Source organism: Nycticebus coucang, chromosome 2, assembly GCF_027406575.1.
Source record: "Nycticebus coucang isolate mNycCou1 chromosome 2, mNycCou1.pri, whole genome shotgun sequence".
Classification (NCBI taxonomy): domain Eukaryota; kingdom Metazoa; phylum Chordata; class Mammalia; order Primates; family Lorisidae; genus Nycticebus; species Nycticebus coucang.
In genome coordinates this window covers 51413464-51431124 of record NC_069781.1, presented here as the reverse complement: position 1 = coordinate 51431124, position 17661 = coordinate 51413464, and the positions used below count along the sequence as shown (strand labels likewise).

Genomic DNA, 17661 nt, shown 5'->3' with positions numbered 1-17661 from the left:
TTGAAAAGGAAGAAACTAGAATCATGAATAAAATTCCCCTTGAGGGGGAAAACTTTCAATAAAAACAGAAGAATAGCTTACAATTTTGCTCTGTCATCACATTAGCACATAACTGGTTGACTCTTAAACTACATAATTCGGTAAGGATGTGAGAAAGCAGACTTACAGTGGGAGTTAGGTCTGTCTCTCCTAATAGTGCAAGAGGATTCAGGGCTAGAATATTTCTTTTTATGAAGTTTTAATGCATTAGGTCATTAAAAAAAATGGTTTACCAAAATTCTTTTTTTGAGAGAGTCTTACTTTGTTGCCTCAGGCTAGTTGGGCTCAAGGGATCCACGTGCCTCAGACTCCAGAGTAGCTGGGACTTAACAGGCATGTGCCACCACACCCAGCTAGTTCTTCTATTTTTCATAGAGATGGGATATCACTTTTGCTCAGGCTAGTTTTGAATTCCTAAGCTCAAGCAGTCCACCTGTCTTGGCCTACTGGAAAGCTAGGATTATAGGCATGAGCTACTGTGCCCAGCCAAAATTATTCTTTAATAGTAAAATCACTTTACAAATTTTCATCTACTCATCAATGTTTTTAGCAAAGCAAATTACTTTTTATAAAAAAGACAATTTGGAATAAAAAAGACAATCATAAGTTTTCTTGGAAGTATTGTTTTATTTTTTATAAAAGTTTGAGTATCTTTAAGGAAAACACAGCCTCTAAAACTAGACTCTGCTGCCTAGTGACCTAATCAATAATATGATGACTTAGTGTGGGTTTCAAGAAGGGGTAGAAGGCAGAAAAGAAAGTTACTTGTTGTGGGGTCCTTCTGCTATGGATATTTATTCGTTAAAAAAAAAAAAAAAAAGCAAAAAACCCAATAACCCCAGGGAAAGCTGCAGACTGCAATTACATGCCTGGCCCATATTAGGTTCGTGATTAATACTGAATGAAAAATAAAAGCTGTTGTGAAGAATGTGTCTGAGCTTTTGAAGAGAAGGCTCTGCTTTCCTTCTACTGTTGTTACTGAAGGGGTGAATGCCATCTGGGGTCCCTCTGTTAGTTCCCATTAGGAAGGAATGGAGGATGGGAAGGAAGGGAACCCTGACTTCCCCAGCCCCCTGGGAATATGGCAAGAAGAGGTCATGAACCTTCCCTTTGGCCGCAGTGTTCCCAGGGATCACCACTAGATGTTTCCCTGACATACAGTGGAATTATAGGCAACTTCCAACGACTACAGCGCTTCTCTGAAATTCCACAGCTGTGTGGAGTCCCTGATGAGGTGATGGTCTCTTCCTTCCCCACAGGCTACCTGTATTTGGCCATCGAGTATGCCCCCCATGGCAACCTCCTGGACTTTCTGCGCAAGAGCCGCGTGCTGGAGACTGACCCTGCCTTCGCCATCGCCAACAGCACCGCCTCCACGCTGTCCTCCCAGCAGCTCCTCCACTTCGCTGCAGATGTGGCCCGGGGCATGGACTACTTGAGCCAGAAACAGGTGTGCTCTGTGGCTCCCTCTGGACACCTCTCCTCTGGAGTTCTCGCGGAAGTCAGGGCTTCCCTAGACGCATGGTTTGTCTAGGTTCAGCCTTTAATTCCTACTCACAATCTATTCCATCATAATCTTTGTTAATATTCCACCTATTTATATAAAAAGCAATACCCGACACTGGCAATATATGTAGCTAGCAAATTTCTTAAGACCTGTTTGGTAAAATGCCTTAAGCTGTCTTAGCTTGGTTTGCTTCCAAATAACGCATAGTGGCAGAGGCATCACATTGCCACCAAAGGCTTAATGACTTATGGGGGGGGGGCGGTGTTTTCTTCCCTAAAAGGCTTCTCCCAGGATGTTGTGGGGTCATTTGGCAGATTCTACCACTAAAAATTTTAGAGAGAAACTTTAGGGAAACTTTGTGACTTTTTAAAACTCCTTTCCTACAATTGTTTCTTCTCTATTCTCCAAAGTTTTTGCCCCTAGGTTTTGTGTTAACAAAACAAAGTGAAAAAGCAAGTATTATGCTAAAAATACATTTTATTTTTAAATTTCAGTTTATCCACAGAGACCTGGCTGCCAGAAACATTTTAGTGGGTGAAAACTACGTAGCTAAAATAGCAGATTTTGGATTGTCCCGAGGTCAAGAAGTATACGTGAAAAAGACGATGGTAAGTTCAGAACCGCAGACACTGACAGCCACCTTTCCAACGTCTCCTCCCTCTCCCCGTGTCGCTTCTCGTAGAACACCATTGCTGTGTGGTGACTGAGGCAACTGAACGTGTATCCCAGCAGATGCTGCCTGGACCAGTTAGTGCTGTTAGTCCCTAAAATGATTGGAGGGTCCACGTTGCTAGTGAGGAAGGCATCTCACATGTGGCCAAGTTAACTGAACACTGGAGCGTGGTGGTGCAGGGTCTTGGAGCTGTATCAGTCCTGACCCCGGGTTGCCTCACTCAGAAACCTCTGAAGAGCCCCCTCCAGTCTCCGTTAAATGACAGCAGGCACAGCAAGGGGAAAAATACACATTAATATACCTGCTCAAAATGAAGGAAATAAATTAATGGGTTCCTAAATCACAAGGAGGCTCTACATAGAAATTCACAACTTCTATAAGCCCATGTAATGTGTTCAAGCCCCCATCAAACCTACTTTTATCTAATGAACCCACTCCCTCAAATAGTAATAATATTTTATCTTCAAATATAAGGATCACAGGAGAACCTAATCATACAGTCTTAGAAATACCAAACTGCCCACTCTAGAATGGTAAAGTCCTGTATATGTCACATACCTGGACGTTAGTGCACCACCTCGTTTCCCTCGTGTAGGTGGAATGTGGGGCCTTGGAGTGACAAATGCTACAGTCTTTGCATGTGTCAGGCAGGGCCACTCTGAGGGGATGGGTCTCCCTGTGTTGGGGCCAAGGACTATCTCTTGAGCTCAGCTATTTTGGAACTGCTTCCCGTGGATCATAGAAGGTCTTATTGTTTTTGTGGGTGCTCCAAATTGCCCCTTAGCAAGGCTCAGGTTCCTGCATTTATCCTCAAATCCAGGCTTCCTTTCTTTTCCTCGTACTTTATATTACTTACTGACAAGATAAAACGGAAACCGTACTCAAGAACATCTTGAAAAGGAAATCACCATAATTCACCTTGGCACTTTATTTTTTTCATTTTTGGCTCATTGTGTTCCACAGGACACACATATTTTACATAGTTACGATCACAGTGAATATAACCACTTTGGGTCTTTCCATGCTTTTGTGGTGAGGGTTTGATGTGGCTCTCAGCCCCACACACCCAGGATGTTTACCAACCTCAGCTTTCAGACACCCTTGGTGCCTCCTGGAGGGCTGGCCTCCAGGGCCTGCCTCTTTCCCTAAGCTCCTCAGATGCTGGTCTACTCTAGGCAGATGCTTCTCTGGGGGCAGTGTGGGGCTTGTGTCTTAGAAAAGCCGAATCCATCACTCAGCAGCTGCTCCTGTTCTCTCAGTTCTCCCAGATCCTACCTGGCCACTCACATCCTCACACTGCCTTGACAGAATCATTTCCCTGCTTCACCCCAGCATTTGGGGGATGTGGTACCCCACACGAGGAGTAGAGGGGTCAGCCCCAGAACCTGCCTATTAAGCAGGAGTTTCTGTAGTAATGGGGCGTTTAGGAGGGATACTTACGGAGCAGAGCACTGACCAGGGGTCAACTCTCATCTCACAAGAGAGTAAATAGGGTAAAGTCTTCATTAGCACCGGGCTGAGTGGGAGGAAAGTAATAAGCCAGGTTTGGAGAGAAGCAAGCTTTGGGTGAGAAGGGTGCAATACAGAAAGACACCAGTAGAGGGCAGAGTGGCTGCTTTCTTCCGCAGCCAATTTTTAAGTCAGGTCTCCAAGTTACTGTACCTGAGTCATCTGGGGGAGCTTTACAAGATCCAGATGCCAAGTCCTGCCTAGATTCTATTAGTCTAGCATGGGCTCCTTCATTAGATTTGTTTTAGGTCCTCTTTTTTTTTTTTTTTTTGTAGAGACAGAGTCTCACTTTATCACCCTTGGTAGAGTGCCGTGGCGTCACACAGCTCACAGCAACCTCCAACTCCTAGGCTTAGGCGATTCTCTTGCCTCAGCCTCCTGAGCAGCTGGGACTACAGGCGCCCGCCACAACGCCCGGCTATTTTTTTGTTGCAGTTTGGCCAGGGCCGGGTTTGAACCCACCACCCTCGGCATGTGGGGCCGGCGCCCTACCCGCTGAGCCACAGGCGCCGCCCTGTTTTAGGTCCTCTTAAAGATGATTCTAATACGGGACGTGTTGCTGCAAAGAAATGTACTAATTTGCCATCAATTAATATATCCATTCCCTTATCATCCATGTTTATTATCACAATGTTTCACATTTGTGCCAGGTTTTGGGGTAACATAAGTCAGACATAGCCTACACCTTCAAAGAGCTCACAGACAGACACAACGATTGTACCAACTGGTAAGTGCTAAGGGCAAGGAAAGCACAGAGATCCTGGCAGCAGAGAAGGTAGTCACGGAGGGCTTCCTGGAGGAAGTCAGCTGTAAATGTTAGATACTGGAGGTGTGAGAATGACTAAAATCCCAGAGAATAGGGAACGCATGAAACCCCTTTGGAGGATCTTTAAGTCAGTTATGTAATGTAGAGAGGAGGTAGTTGAAATTCTAAGTTGGGGGAAGAAGCAGGGATAAAGTCTTGAAGGGTCTTGAATTCCAGCTAAGAATTTTGAGACTTAGCTAAGGATTTGGGATATTGGGATAATAGAGACATTATAGAATTTTAAGGAAAGCAATGATGTAGTCAGATTTGCCATTTTGAGCGATTTTTAAGCGAGATCAGTTAGGGATCAGGAAAGAGGATGTTATCATCAGGCAGGGCCCTGGACCAAGGTGATGTAGTGGAGACAAATGAAGTAGACAGACTCAAAAGAAGCCAAATGAGAAAGTAGACATTGAACTTAGTAATCAGGAGGTGAGAAGTCAGAAGCCAGCAGGCTGGGGTGGATGAGAGCAAAAACAAAACAGATAATGCTTTCCATTCTTTTGCTGGAATGACAAGTGGGAGGTGGGATGGAGAGAGTGTGGAATTGGAGGAGAATATTAAAGGTGTAAGTGTGAGAAAGAAACTACAGAATTACCATCTGTCGTGAACCAGCGCAGGGAAGGGGAGCGCACCAGAGTGGAATTGGTGGGGACTGAGAAAAATACAGCGCGAGAGAAGAGATGGAAACAAAGGATGGGATGGGGAGGTCTGACTGAGCGGATGGCCACAGCCAGCACCAAAGCACACAATCAGCTTTATTTTATAGTATCTGTTCAGGGTTGTCCAGGGGAAACTAGCATAGACAATATGGGGAAATAGCATAAACAAAAGACGTAATTTTGGTCTTACAGTACAATTGGAAAATATAAATGACTTCAATAAAGACAAATCATCATGTTAATGGTTTCTACTCAACTTCATTAACATAAGACGAGAAGTAAGAAGGGCAAGATCATGAGGATCTCAGCATAGTGACAAAACAAAGGAAGAAATGTGTGGCTTAGTTTCTACCCAACTTTATTAACATGTTATAAGTAGTAAGAAGGCAAAGATCAGAAGGATCTCTGCATAAGTAACTGGACAAAGAGCTAGGTGACTTCTGGCAGAGGAAAATGAAGAAAGGAATGTGGCTGTTTTGGGAACAGAGGGGAAGCAGTTAGGGGTTCGTTCTCTGATGTTCCCCAGGCTGTGAAGGCCCTGCCAGTCTCACAGCCCGCTCTCCACAACCATTTGGGATTTTATGGTCCGAAATTTATGCTTTGGAATATTGACACACCATACTGAACTAGGAAAAAATTTCACATTCAAGAACCCTCCTTGTGGTGTGGGATAGAACTGGTCTGTGGGTGGGCAGTCTGGGAGCACACAGTCTTGGGTTCCCGAGACTCCCAAGTACACCTGGTAGTGCCCCCACCTCCACTGGCTAGGAGAGGCTGAAATGCCATTCTTAATGTCTGCACACATTTTCAGGAGAGAGGGATGGATCTCTCAGTGACAAATCATATGACTCTTGGGGCTGGAAGTTCAAAAGGTAGCTGCAAATCTAGGGAATTTGAGGAAACTAGGAATAAAACACATGAGTCAATCTTCACGGTGTCCATCCCACATCTCACTTTGCCAGGCCTGCACTCAATAAGTCAAGAAACAGAGGCAGGCTCAGCGTGTTTCCCTTGTTCTATCTCCATACCCAACATAAACCGCACTGGCTGTAAGTTATTCCAACCTCTATGGATAGAGCTGCACCCTGCTCCCTTTGACTTGACTGCTCTCTCCTCCCCATCCATGTGATGACGTCTACACATCTTACAGAGTTGAGCCGGCATGTCCCTCCCTCTGGAAAATCTCCCTCCAGTTACCTCCTGACACAGCTGGTCTCTACCATCGCCTTTTCCAAATGATAATTACATTCTCAGTCTCTGCCCGTCTCCCCTTCAAACCTCTGGGTGCTCCCGAGAGCCACAAGTAAACCCAACATGCGTGCGTGTGCCCACACACATTCTAATTCATATAAAACTGCTGGAAGCCTTGAGGTAAGGCTATTTGCATGTCTTTAAATTTGAAAACACACTTGCAGCTGGGACATACACAAAGCAATGACTTCCTAGCCCACCTTATGTCTGTGGAATTCCAAATGGGATCCCGGGCCCTGAGTGAGCCACAGCTTCTGGCACACGGAGAGCCTGGGAAGAGCCCCTGCCCTACCTAAGTGGCCTCTCACTTTGCTCTCTCCAGGGAAGGCTGCCAGTGCGCTGGATGGCGATCGAGTCACTCAATTACAGCGTGTACACAACCAACAGTGATGTGTGAGTGAGCTTCTTATTGCTAAGGGAGTTTTCTCCCCCCCCCAAAATTATACATTTGACAAAGGTTTTTGTTTTTTAAAATAAGCAAAAGTAGCCTGTACCTCTGTGGGATAAAGCTAACCCAAAAGCCCAGGAAATAAATCCATAGAATGAATGAAGCCACAGAATTGACAGTTTCCAATGGGTAAAGTCGCTGGTGGCGGGTTTTGAATTTCCCTCTGCATGTGGTAGAGAAGCTTCAAGTTGAGAATTCTGGACCTTGAGAGCAAGGAGGGGCAACTGGCCTTCCTGTGGCTCCACTCTAGACCTAGCTCAGAGGAAGCTGCTGGGGGCCAGAGGTGTGGGGACAAAACTCAGTCCAGGCAGTGGGGGCCATCTCTGTATGCAGCCTGCAGTGACAGTCATAGGCAAGGGTGGAAGGAAGGGGCTGAGAGGCCATCTTGCCTTGTGCCCAATTTTCAGAAGGAAAAACTGAGGCCAGAGAGTAGGAGTTACTTGTCCAAGGGGTTTTGCTTATGCCTAGAGAACTGCCAGTGTCCTCACCACTTTTATGTCACTTTGTATAACTTTGAGGCAGGAATTGGTGTCCCCACTTTTCAAAGAATTACATTATAGGTTCTAAAAGGTTCAGTAACTTTTCTGACATCACACAAGTAGTAGGTAGTGGAGATGTGATTTAATTGAGTTCTGTTTGGCTTAGAATTTCACCAATTTTTGGTGGTCCCCGCCTTGCTATCTCTACTTAGAGTGATTTGGGGGCTCTGGCAAAGTGAACACTGATTCTCTGGTGTAACCCAGAGAATTCCATTGGGCTAAGGGTAAGAGGAGAGAAAACTATACTGTCTACAAGGCTTTATTGTAAGAAGTGGACATTTAACATTTCCTTGTCTTAGAAAGGGATGGTCATTCTGGCTTTTTGGGCAAAAAAAATTGAGTGTCAATCTATTTGCTGATTGTTGGCTTCACATTTGTCCCTCCTGCAGGTGGTCCTATGGTGTGTTACTATGGGAGATTGTCAGCTTAGGTGAGTGTCTGTGTTTATCTACCAGGTGGCACTCTAGGCAAGGCAAGACATGCTGGTGTCCTGCTTCCTTGATGTGCCCAGATTCCTCCCAGCCTCTTGACTCTAGAGCCCCTGGGCAGGAGGCATTGGCTTTAGTGGCAGAGAAGACTGACCGTGGCACTGTTCTCCATCTTCCAGGAGGCACCCCCTACTGCGGGATGACCTGTGCAGAGCTCTACGAGAAGCTGCCCCAGGGTTACAGACTCGAGAAGCCCCTGAACTGTGATGACGAGGTGTAAGTCAGGCCTCACCCTGGGGCCACTTTGTCTTATCCTTCCCCTGTGCGTTTCTTGGACAGGCTGACTCTAAGAAGTCCCCATTACATATATAAACACACACAGATACCAAACTGCTGAAGAAATTGGGGGAGGAGTTCTACTACTAGACCGTTATGTAACAGGCAAGGACTAGAATCTCAGAGGGGCAAGATGGCAGACTAGAAGAAGCCTGGGCACGCTGCTCCCAAGGAGAGCATCAGAAGTTGCAGGTGGTTGCCTACACAGATGGCTCTTCTTAGAGCACTATAAAACATCAGAGAGGGCATGGGGGGCATTCTAAGTGAACAAGAAGGTGATGGGGCAATTCATTTGGCAAAAGAAGAAGGTCTGGGGGAGGCTCCGTGCTTATCCTGTGAGGGGGTCCCTAATGCTGTCCCCCCAGGCCTCTGGTATCATCAGGGAGCTGCTTACAGTCTATGGAGCAACACTGCACTGAAGGTAGTGTGCAGCGGGGATCTGCTGGCTACTGACCCTAGGTTTTTTTTTTTTTTTGTTTGTTTTTTATTTTTTATTTTTTTTTATTTTTATTTTTTTTTTTTTTTAGCCCCCGGAGGGGGAGTGCACCGTTCCCGGAAGTACTGCAATACCAGGTCGATGCGTGGAGTGGACGGAGCAAGCTCCTATTCCAACTCCCTGCTCCAAAAATCCATTTAATATATTGTCCTCGGATAGAGGACGTATCAGATATTAAACTGATAAGAACAGATACTACACTTGATCTTAGCCAAAAGGCCGAGAAGCGATCTGACCCTAGGTTTTTGCAACTGACACTCTTCTGAGCTTGCAGGTACAGGGCTCAGGGTCTATTTGCAGCTTGGCTCTTCAACAGCTGCCTTCCATCACCCCTGCTGGGTTGGGGAAGGAGCAGACAGAGCACACGGTCTTCCGTCTGTGTCCTGTGACTGAGCACGCCACTCCGCAGTGGGGGATTTGAGTGGGACAGGCAACTCAGACACCACCTGAACCTATGTGGGCCTGAGTTTGGGGAAAACCCTGGCCTACAGCCCCCTATTCCACTACTGCCCACCTCATGAAGCTCTACCCCAGGGCTCCTGCCCTACCTTCAGGCCACAGGTCTGGCTCTGAGGTTCCCAGCCTCTGCCACTGAGGCTTCACAACAGGTGCCAGGGCTGTAACAATGCCCAGAATTCTCCAGCATTGCCCCCTGGGCCTGTGGAACTGCCCTACAGTCCAATGCTGTGCCTCATGCCACCACTGCACCTGAATCTGGTTCAAGCGTATGTCCACAGCCTAGCCAAACACTCACCACAGGGCCTGGATATCCTCACTCAGCTTCCACTGTTCCCCTACAATCCCCCGAAATGCCAGCCTCTAAGGAGAGGGTTTCACCCAGTGCCCCACTCAACCTTTCAACAATGGTCTGGGGAACAGTCAGTCACTCTGCATGAGGGTCATCCCACACTGGCATAAACTAACAATCACAGGAGAATGGGACAAAACACAACAGCGGCACCAGAGGCTCTCAGTGTGTCCCCTCCCCCCCCAATCCTTTGCCAGGTCAGTCTTCTAGAATAGAACACAAAAGTGCCTCCCCTTCTTTTGAATAGGAGAACAGGTGCCTTGAAAACCTATCAGGCCTGAGCTGGGAAAAGAGTATTCATAGGAGAAAAATGACAAACCCACAGCCAACATCATACCGAAAGGGGAAAAGGTGAAAGAATTCCTCCGAAGTACTGGAACAGGACAAGTGTCCCCTGTCACCTCTTTTATTAAACCTAGTACTAGAAGTGCTAGCTCAGAGCAATCAGGCAAAAAGAAGAAATAAAGGGTAACCAAGTCAGGAAAGAGGAGGCCAAATTATTGTCTCATGATGACATGATCTTGGGCGGCGCCTATGGCTCAAGGAGTAGGGCGCCAGCCCCATATACCAGGGGTGGCGGGTTCAAGCCCAGCCCTGGCCGAAAACTGATGACATGATCTTGTAGCTAGAAAATCCCAAAGACTGCTCTAAAAGACCCCTGGAATTGATAAATAAATTCAGCAGTGTCTCAGGTTACAAAATCAGTGTACACAAATCAGTAGCATTTCTGTATACTAATAACAGTCAAACTGAACATCGAATCAAGCACTCAGTATCATACACAAAGCTACAAAGAAAATAAAATACTTAGGAACATACTTAACCAAGGAGGTGAAAGAAAGCAACAAAACACTCAGGAAAGTCTAGCTTGAGTGCTTTGAGGTTTCTCCATACTTCCTTCCAGAAAGGTTGTACTAGTTTGCAGTCTCACCAGCAGTGTAAAAGTGTTCCCTTGTCTCCACATCCACGCCAGCACTTGCAGTTTTGAGATTTTGTGAAGTGGGCCATTCTCACTGGGTTAGTTGGTATCTCAGGGTGGTTTTGATTTGCATTTCTCTAATATATAGAGATGATGAACATTTCTTCATATGTTTGTTAGCTCCCATTTGATCCTGCAATCCCATCACTGGGCATCTACCCAGAAGGAAAAAAATCCTTTTATCATAAAAGGATACACTTGTATACACTTGTACTAGACTGTTTATTGCAGCTCAATTTACAATCGCCAAAATGTGGAAACAGCCTAAATGCCCACCAACCCAGGAATGGATTAACAAGCTGTGGTATATGTACACCATGGAATACTATTCAGCCATTAAAAAAAATGGAGACATTACATCCTTTGTATTAACCTGGATGGAAGTGGAAGACATTATTCTTAGTAAAGCATCACAAGAATGGAGAAGCATGAATCAATGTACTTGAGTACATTGAGCAAGTACTCAATTTTGATATGAGGACAATTAATGACAAAGTTATGGGGGGGAGGAAAAACAGAAAGAGGGACGGAGGGAGGGGGTTGGGGCGTTGGCGTGTGTCACACTTTATGGGGGCAAGACATGATTGCAAGAGGGACTTTAACAATTGCAATCAGTGTAACCTGGCTTATTGTACCCTCAATGAATCCCCAACAATAAATAAAACACTGAGGAAAAATGAGACACAAATTAGCGAAACAAGGTCCTGTGCTTGTGGATGGGAAGAATCAACATTGTTAAAATGTTCATCCTCTCCAAAGGGATTTATAGATTCAGTGTTATCTGCATGAAAATACCAAGGTCATATTTCACAGAAGAAATAATCTGTGTTTAATTTGGGACCAAAATAGAGCCCAAATAGCCAAAGCAATCTCTAGCAAAAAGTACAAATCTGGAGGCCTCATGTTACCAGACATTAAGAACCAGGCTATAGTGACCACAACAGCATAGCACTGGTATGAAAGTAGAGACACAGACCAATGGAAAAGAACAGAGAACTCAGATATAAAACCATTTACCTACAACCAATTGGTCTTTGACAAAGCAGACAACATACACTGGGGAAAGGGATGCCTATTCTATAAATAGTGCCAGGAAAACTGGCTAGCTGTATACAGAAGAATGAAACAAGACCCCTATATCTTGTCATTTATAAAAATTAATTCAAGATGGACAAAAGACTTAAATTTAAGGCATTAAACCATAAAAATTCTAGAAGAAAATGTAGAAAAAACTCTTTGGACTATTGGTCGAGGCAAAAAATGTATTATTAACATGACAGATACAAATATAGCAATAACAAAAGTAAATGTGACTTGAATATTTCCTTTGCTGTGCATAAGCCTTTTAATCAGAGTAAATATGTGGCCTACAGAATGGGAGAAAATATTCACAAAGTATACTCTGATAAAGGGCTAATATCCAGAATCGACAAAGAACTCAAATCAACAAGGAAAAAACAACCCCATTAAAAACTGGTCAAAATACACGAAGATGGGCAGCACCTATGGCTCAGTGGGTAGGGTACTGGCCCCATATACAGAGGGCAGCGGGTTGGAACCTGGCCCCGGCCAAACTGCAACAAAAAAATAGCTGGGCATTCTGGCGGGGAACCTGGCCCCAGCCAAACTGCAACAAAAAAATAGCTGGGCATTCTGGTGGGTGCCCATGGTCCCAGCTACTCAGGAGGCTGAGGCAAGAGAATCGCCTACACCCAGGAGTTGGAGGTTGCTGTGAGCTAAGATGCCACAACACTCTACCAAGGGCAATAAAGTGAGACTCTGTCTCTTAAAAAAAAAAAAAAAACAAAAAACAAACACGAAGAGAAGTTTTTCAAAAGAAGATAGACAAATGGCCTACAGAAAACAAGGAAATCCTCACCATCGCTTCTCAGGGAAATGCAAATTAAAACCACAGTGAGATATAATCTTACCCCATTCAGAATGGCCATTACTAAAAAGTCAAAAAATAGATGCTGGCATAGATACAGAGAGAAAGGAATGTGTATATACCATTAGTGGGACTGCAATATAACCTCAGAGATTCCTCAAAGAAATAAATGTAGACTTAAACCATTCAACTGAGCAATCTCACTACTGGGTATATACCCCCCCCCCCAAAAGAATTCATTTTATCAAGAAGATATCAGGAAATGAATTTTGTTGCCACTCAGTTCACAACTACAAAGATTTGGAATCAACCTAAGTGTCCGTCAATTCGTAAGTGACTTTACGAAAAGTGGTGTATGTGTATATACTACTCAGCCTTAAAAAGAAATGAAGTGATGATTTTTTGTGGAACTGGAGACCATTATCCTAAGTGAAATATCTCAGAAATGGAAAAATAAATACCACATGTACTCCTAACAATTGGGGACGAATTAATGGGCACACATGGGCACAGAGAGATGTAAATGTCATTGAAAATAAAGGAGGAACGGAGGGATAAAAACCTACTTATCTGGTACAATGAACACTACTTAGGTGGTGGGTATGCTGAAGGCCCTGAGTTAAGCATCATAAAAGGTATCCATTTATAAAGAAACATTTATAACCCCTTAAGATTTTGAAATAAAAATAATAAATCTAGAAGGAATTTAAAGTAATGACTCTTGGGAACATTGAAATGAGGAAGGGTAAGGAAAGCAGAGAAGATCTGAAATAAATTCATGAAAATGCTTATAAATAAATGTATGAAATTTTGAGACTAACTTTGGGGCTAGAGATTTCATAGCTGTTCACTAAGGAAGATGGATTTTTCTCTATGGAACCTTGCTTCTGCTAAGATTATATTTCAAGAGTAAATTATTCCAAGGAGAATAATGATTTACTGTAGTGATACCATCATTCCTAGAATTAGCAGAAGTGGAAGCTGCCTAACTCACATTATTTGAAGAGTGCATGGCTCTACGTTGAAAAAGTAATTTATCGTCCAAATGGGGTCACTTCTAAGAGTGAAAGAAGGTACTACTAATACAATAACAAGGCCAGACATGGGGGTTCACTCCTATAATCCTAGCATTTAGGGGGACTGAGGCTGGAGGAGTTCAAGAATAATGTCACTGAACAAGAGTCATAAACATGGATTATCTGGACAAACTAGACATACTTGAACCATCCCAGATAAAGTCCCTAAAATTCTACCTTTTGAGATTCATTCCAAAAGGGGTGACAATTTTCCAGTCTTTTAAGAAATTTCTGTTAAAGTATAAGCCACTCTAGGATCTATGACACCCCAGGTGGATGGTTGACGGCCTCTGTACACAGCCTTATGTATGCATAAGGTTCCCCATTTGCCCCACTCCTAGCCATTTATTCTATAGGTCTACGAAAGGCCCCAGAAATGTCCATTTTAATAACACAAGTAGTTCCGACCATATTTGAGAAAGCACTGCCTGAGACCAGTGTTTCCCAAATTATATTCATCAGTGTCTTACAAGATATAAATAAAATATTACACAGGGAAAGGAGTTCTGCAGTTAATTGAGTTTGCAAGCTTTGTGTTAAACCCTGGTATCTTAGTCATTTCAGGCTACTTTGACAAAATGCCATAAACTGGATAGCTTATAAATAAAAATGGTATTTCTCACCATTTCGAAGGCTCCAAAGTCCAAGATTGAGGCGTTGACAGATTTGGTGGTTGGTGTCTGTGGTTCCCGGGGGGCTGTATTTTGCTGCATTGCCACAGAAGGGGCAGAAGAACTCTCTGGGAACTCTTCTGTAAAGGCATTAATCCCACTCATGAGGTCAAGAGGCTTCCAAATCATTTCCCAAAGGACTCACCTTCAAATACCACCACACTGGAGGGTGGGTTTCAAAACATGAATTTTGGATGACATAAAAACTCAGTTTTCAGAAACTGGTTGAACAGGCTTTTTTGGTTTTTAATGACTGAACTTCTTAGAGTCCTTCCAAGAGGGGCATGCAATAGGTGGCATCCTGCAAGTTTGAACAGACAGCCTTTTAACATTTTGAGAGATGCAGTATTCCAAGGGAAATGCTGCCCTAGGCACATAATCCAGTTCTTTCTGGATAAGCAGAATAGCGGATACCAAGGTCCAGCAGCAACTGGACCCAGGGCAGGCTTTAAGTCCATGGGGAGAAGAAACGGGACTTGGCTAGGGGGGTGGGAGGCTGAAGGTCCTGGGTGCTGGACTTTTGTCTTCTGGTTGAGCCCCATTCTCTTCCTTTTTTCCTCCACTGGGCCATGCTCAGGATGAAGCACAGTCTTAGAGTTGACCCTTTAACTCTGTTTTTGAAGGTATGATCTAATGAGACAATGCTGGCGGGAGAAGCCTTATGAGAGGCCGTCATTTGCCCAGATATTGGTGTCCTTAAACAGAATGTTGGAAGAACGAAAGGTATGAACACACATGGGCTGAAAGAGTTCAAAGCAGGAGCTCTCTAATTAGAATTCCTGAGATGCCGAGGGCAGTTGATAAAAATGGGGGAGAATTAAGGATTCTATAAAAATTTCTACAGGTTGCTATACTGATCTGGAGTTCAAAAGGCAAGTAGGTCTAGGTTTAAGAAATAGATTTGGGGGCGGCGCCTGTGGCTCAAGGGGTAGGGCGCCGGTCCCATATGCCGGAGGTGGTGGGTTCAAACCCAGCCCCGGCCAAAAAAAAAAAAAAAAAAGAAATAGATTTGGAATGTACTGAAACCTCAGTGGTCATTAGAGGAGATATGACGATGAGACGAGGACAGAGGAAGTGGTCGCAGGGAACCTGAGCATCTGAGGAGGGACAGTGAGTGATCATGAGAAAGGCTCGGAGGCCAAGGAAAGGGAATATTACTTGCTGAAGGGAGGGACAGTGAGTGATCATGAGAAAGGCTCAGAGGCCAAGGAAAGGGAATATTACTTGCTGAAGGTAAGAGATGTGTTTTAGAAGGAAAGTCAACTACAACAGAGGGATTGGGGACAGAAAAGTGTCCCCTGGTGCTTAATGTTTTAGGAGAAATACACTAGGGGCTACTAGGGCAATGCTGAAACTGCTCCTGGCAGAGGTGGAACCAAGGTAGCCTGCATCTCTGAACCATTCTTACTCTTCCAGACCTACGTGAATACCACGCTTTATGAGAAGTTCACCTATGCAGGAATTGACTGCTCAGCTGAAGAAGCGGCCTAGGACAGAAAAGCCTCATCTACGTGCCCCCTGTCCCTCTTCCCCAGCATGAGACCTGTGATAACCTACAAGACTAAACAAGCCTCTGCCAAGAGCTGTGATGGGGAAGTGTATATATATTGCTGTACATCTGGGACTTTCAGCCCCCCAGCCCCCATGTGTGGATCTAGGATGCTCTGACTCCAGGAGGACTGTATATACTGTTTTGAGTAAGAATGTGCTGAAATCAGAATGCCTGTTTGTGGTTTCATATGCAATAATATATTTTTCTAAAATGTGGACTTCATAGGAAGGCTATGAATACAATTACTGTAATACATAACTCATAATTGTCCTAGGTATTTTTTTGATATTTACCTTTTTATGTTTTGCTGTGTAGAAGTAAAATGTTGTGAATAAACCTAACAAAGACCTTGACGATAGCACAGGTTAAGAAAAGTGAGGGGAAATGTATGAATTCCAACAGGACACGGGTTCATATTTAAGAAACTGAAAAATCCAAGCAACAGAAAATTTCCTCACTCTCTCCATTCTCCTCCACTGAAGAAGCCAGTCCAATTTCACTGTCATGGGACAACTTTGTCTTGTGTTTCTAAGTCTACAAGTCAATCCAGAATGCTAATATCTAAAAACAGACATAAATCTCATTCTTTAGAAGTTTGTCTTTACAGAAGTCTAACTGCAAGTTTAATGGATTAGATAATGGGATTTACTTTTAGTTTCTCTGGTAATATTGACTTGCATATTTTAAGAAATAATAAAAATAGCCTGGGTGATATTTGGGAGACATGTGACATTTATATTGAATTAACACCCCTACGTGTATTGCACATTGTAAAAAGTTTTAGTACTGATCAGTTGTGAGTTTACCGTGTATACTGTGGGCACAAGTTGCACTGAGATCATATTGTAAGTGAATAAATGTCTTGCCAAATGTCTTCATTATGCTTCAAAGAAAAATGCCTTAAGTTATCCACCCCTGACTTGTCAGTACTAAGCATGTAGAGAAGCTGGGGACTATACTTCAGACAGAGTGGAAGATTTCCTAAGAATATTCTGTCTAGTCCCTTTTCTTAGGACAGAATATGTGGGTCATTACTAAAGTTTTGAGATGCACAAAAAATCAAGAAACCTAAAATCCACATGGACGGAAACATAAAACCCTCCCAGCAATACCACAAAGGTGAGCAAGTTGAAGTGTTCACAGGTAAATCAGAAAGGACACTGTCAACTATGTTTCTCGAAAGTGAAATAATGGAGCATAACAGAGTCTATCTCAAAACTATCATAGTGACCTATGTACCTCTGGTGCTGTTCTAATGTGAACCAAGGGCTTAGTATTGGCATTCCTTTTAATCGTGTTACAATGTTAAAAATAGTAAGTCCTTACTGTTGCTAAGTTCTTAGAAACTGCGACTTTAAATGAAACTCATTGTATGCTATAGGAACGTAACTCTTGTTTATATCAATTATCTTATGGTGAAATTTGTTTGTTATACAGCATGGCATTTTGCTTAAATTTGCGGTTTTCAAACACCTATTGAGAACCTGCTATAGTTCAACGTGCTGCATAAACTTCCACATTTCAGTCATCTTAAACTTATGTATTCAGAAATCACTAGGTAACTGAATTCATCCCAATGCTCTTTATTCATAACAGCATATTTGAGCACAGCACAGAGCAAAAGCAAGGTATCTTGCATAGTATTTAATTAATCAACTACAGGGAAGCAGAAATGAAGACCCATTGAAATATACGTCTACTGTGTCATCACCCAGTGGGCAGAGTGAATCCTCCCACAAAAACAAACATAGACTTACCAAAATAGCCCAGAGAGAGTGTAAGCATGCATTAAAGAATCTGTGGCAAGATAGTGGACTACCAAAATGGAGACTATCCTCATAGAATTGGTAATGTGATTGGTATACTTAAAACATCAGGAGATGACTAGGAAAAAAGAAGCAAGGTAGAGAATCAGCCACTAGGTGAGACTATCACGGTTCCCAGTGGCTTGCTCTTTAGAGGACACTCTTTGCCAATAAAGTAACAGCCATTCC

The 17661-nt window shown here is 43.6% G+C and overlaps 1 protein-coding gene and 1 non-coding gene across 4 annotated transcripts in view; one reads left to right on the top strand and one right to left on the bottom strand.

Annotated features, from left to right (window-relative positions):
• The window catches only part of TEK (TEK receptor tyrosine kinase), a 113170-nt gene extending 96628 nt beyond the window's left edge, over positions 1-16542 (top strand). For all 3 annotated transcript variants that reach the window (XM_053571063.1, XM_053571078.1, XM_053571069.1), the window contains 7 exons: positions 1299-1489; positions 2041-2154; positions 6769-6839; positions 7823-7863; positions 8041-8137; positions 14739-14838; positions 15532-16542. In XM_053571063.1, the coding sequence (XP_053427038.1) occupies positions 1299-1489; positions 2041-2154; positions 6769-6839; positions 7823-7863; positions 8041-8137; positions 14739-14838; positions 15532-15606 (689 nt within the window). In that variant the 3' untranslated portion in view covers positions 15607-16542. The remainder of the gene's footprint in view (positions 1-1298; positions 1490-2040; positions 2155-6768; positions 6840-7822; positions 7864-8040; positions 8138-14738; positions 14839-15531) is intronic.
• On the bottom strand, positions 8734-8924 carry LOC128580371 (U2 spliceosomal RNA). Its single transcript, XR_008378664.1, has one exon. It is a non-coding gene; the product is annotated as a U2 spliceosomal RNA (small nuclear RNA).
• Positions 16543-17661: the final 1119 nt, after the last annotated feature.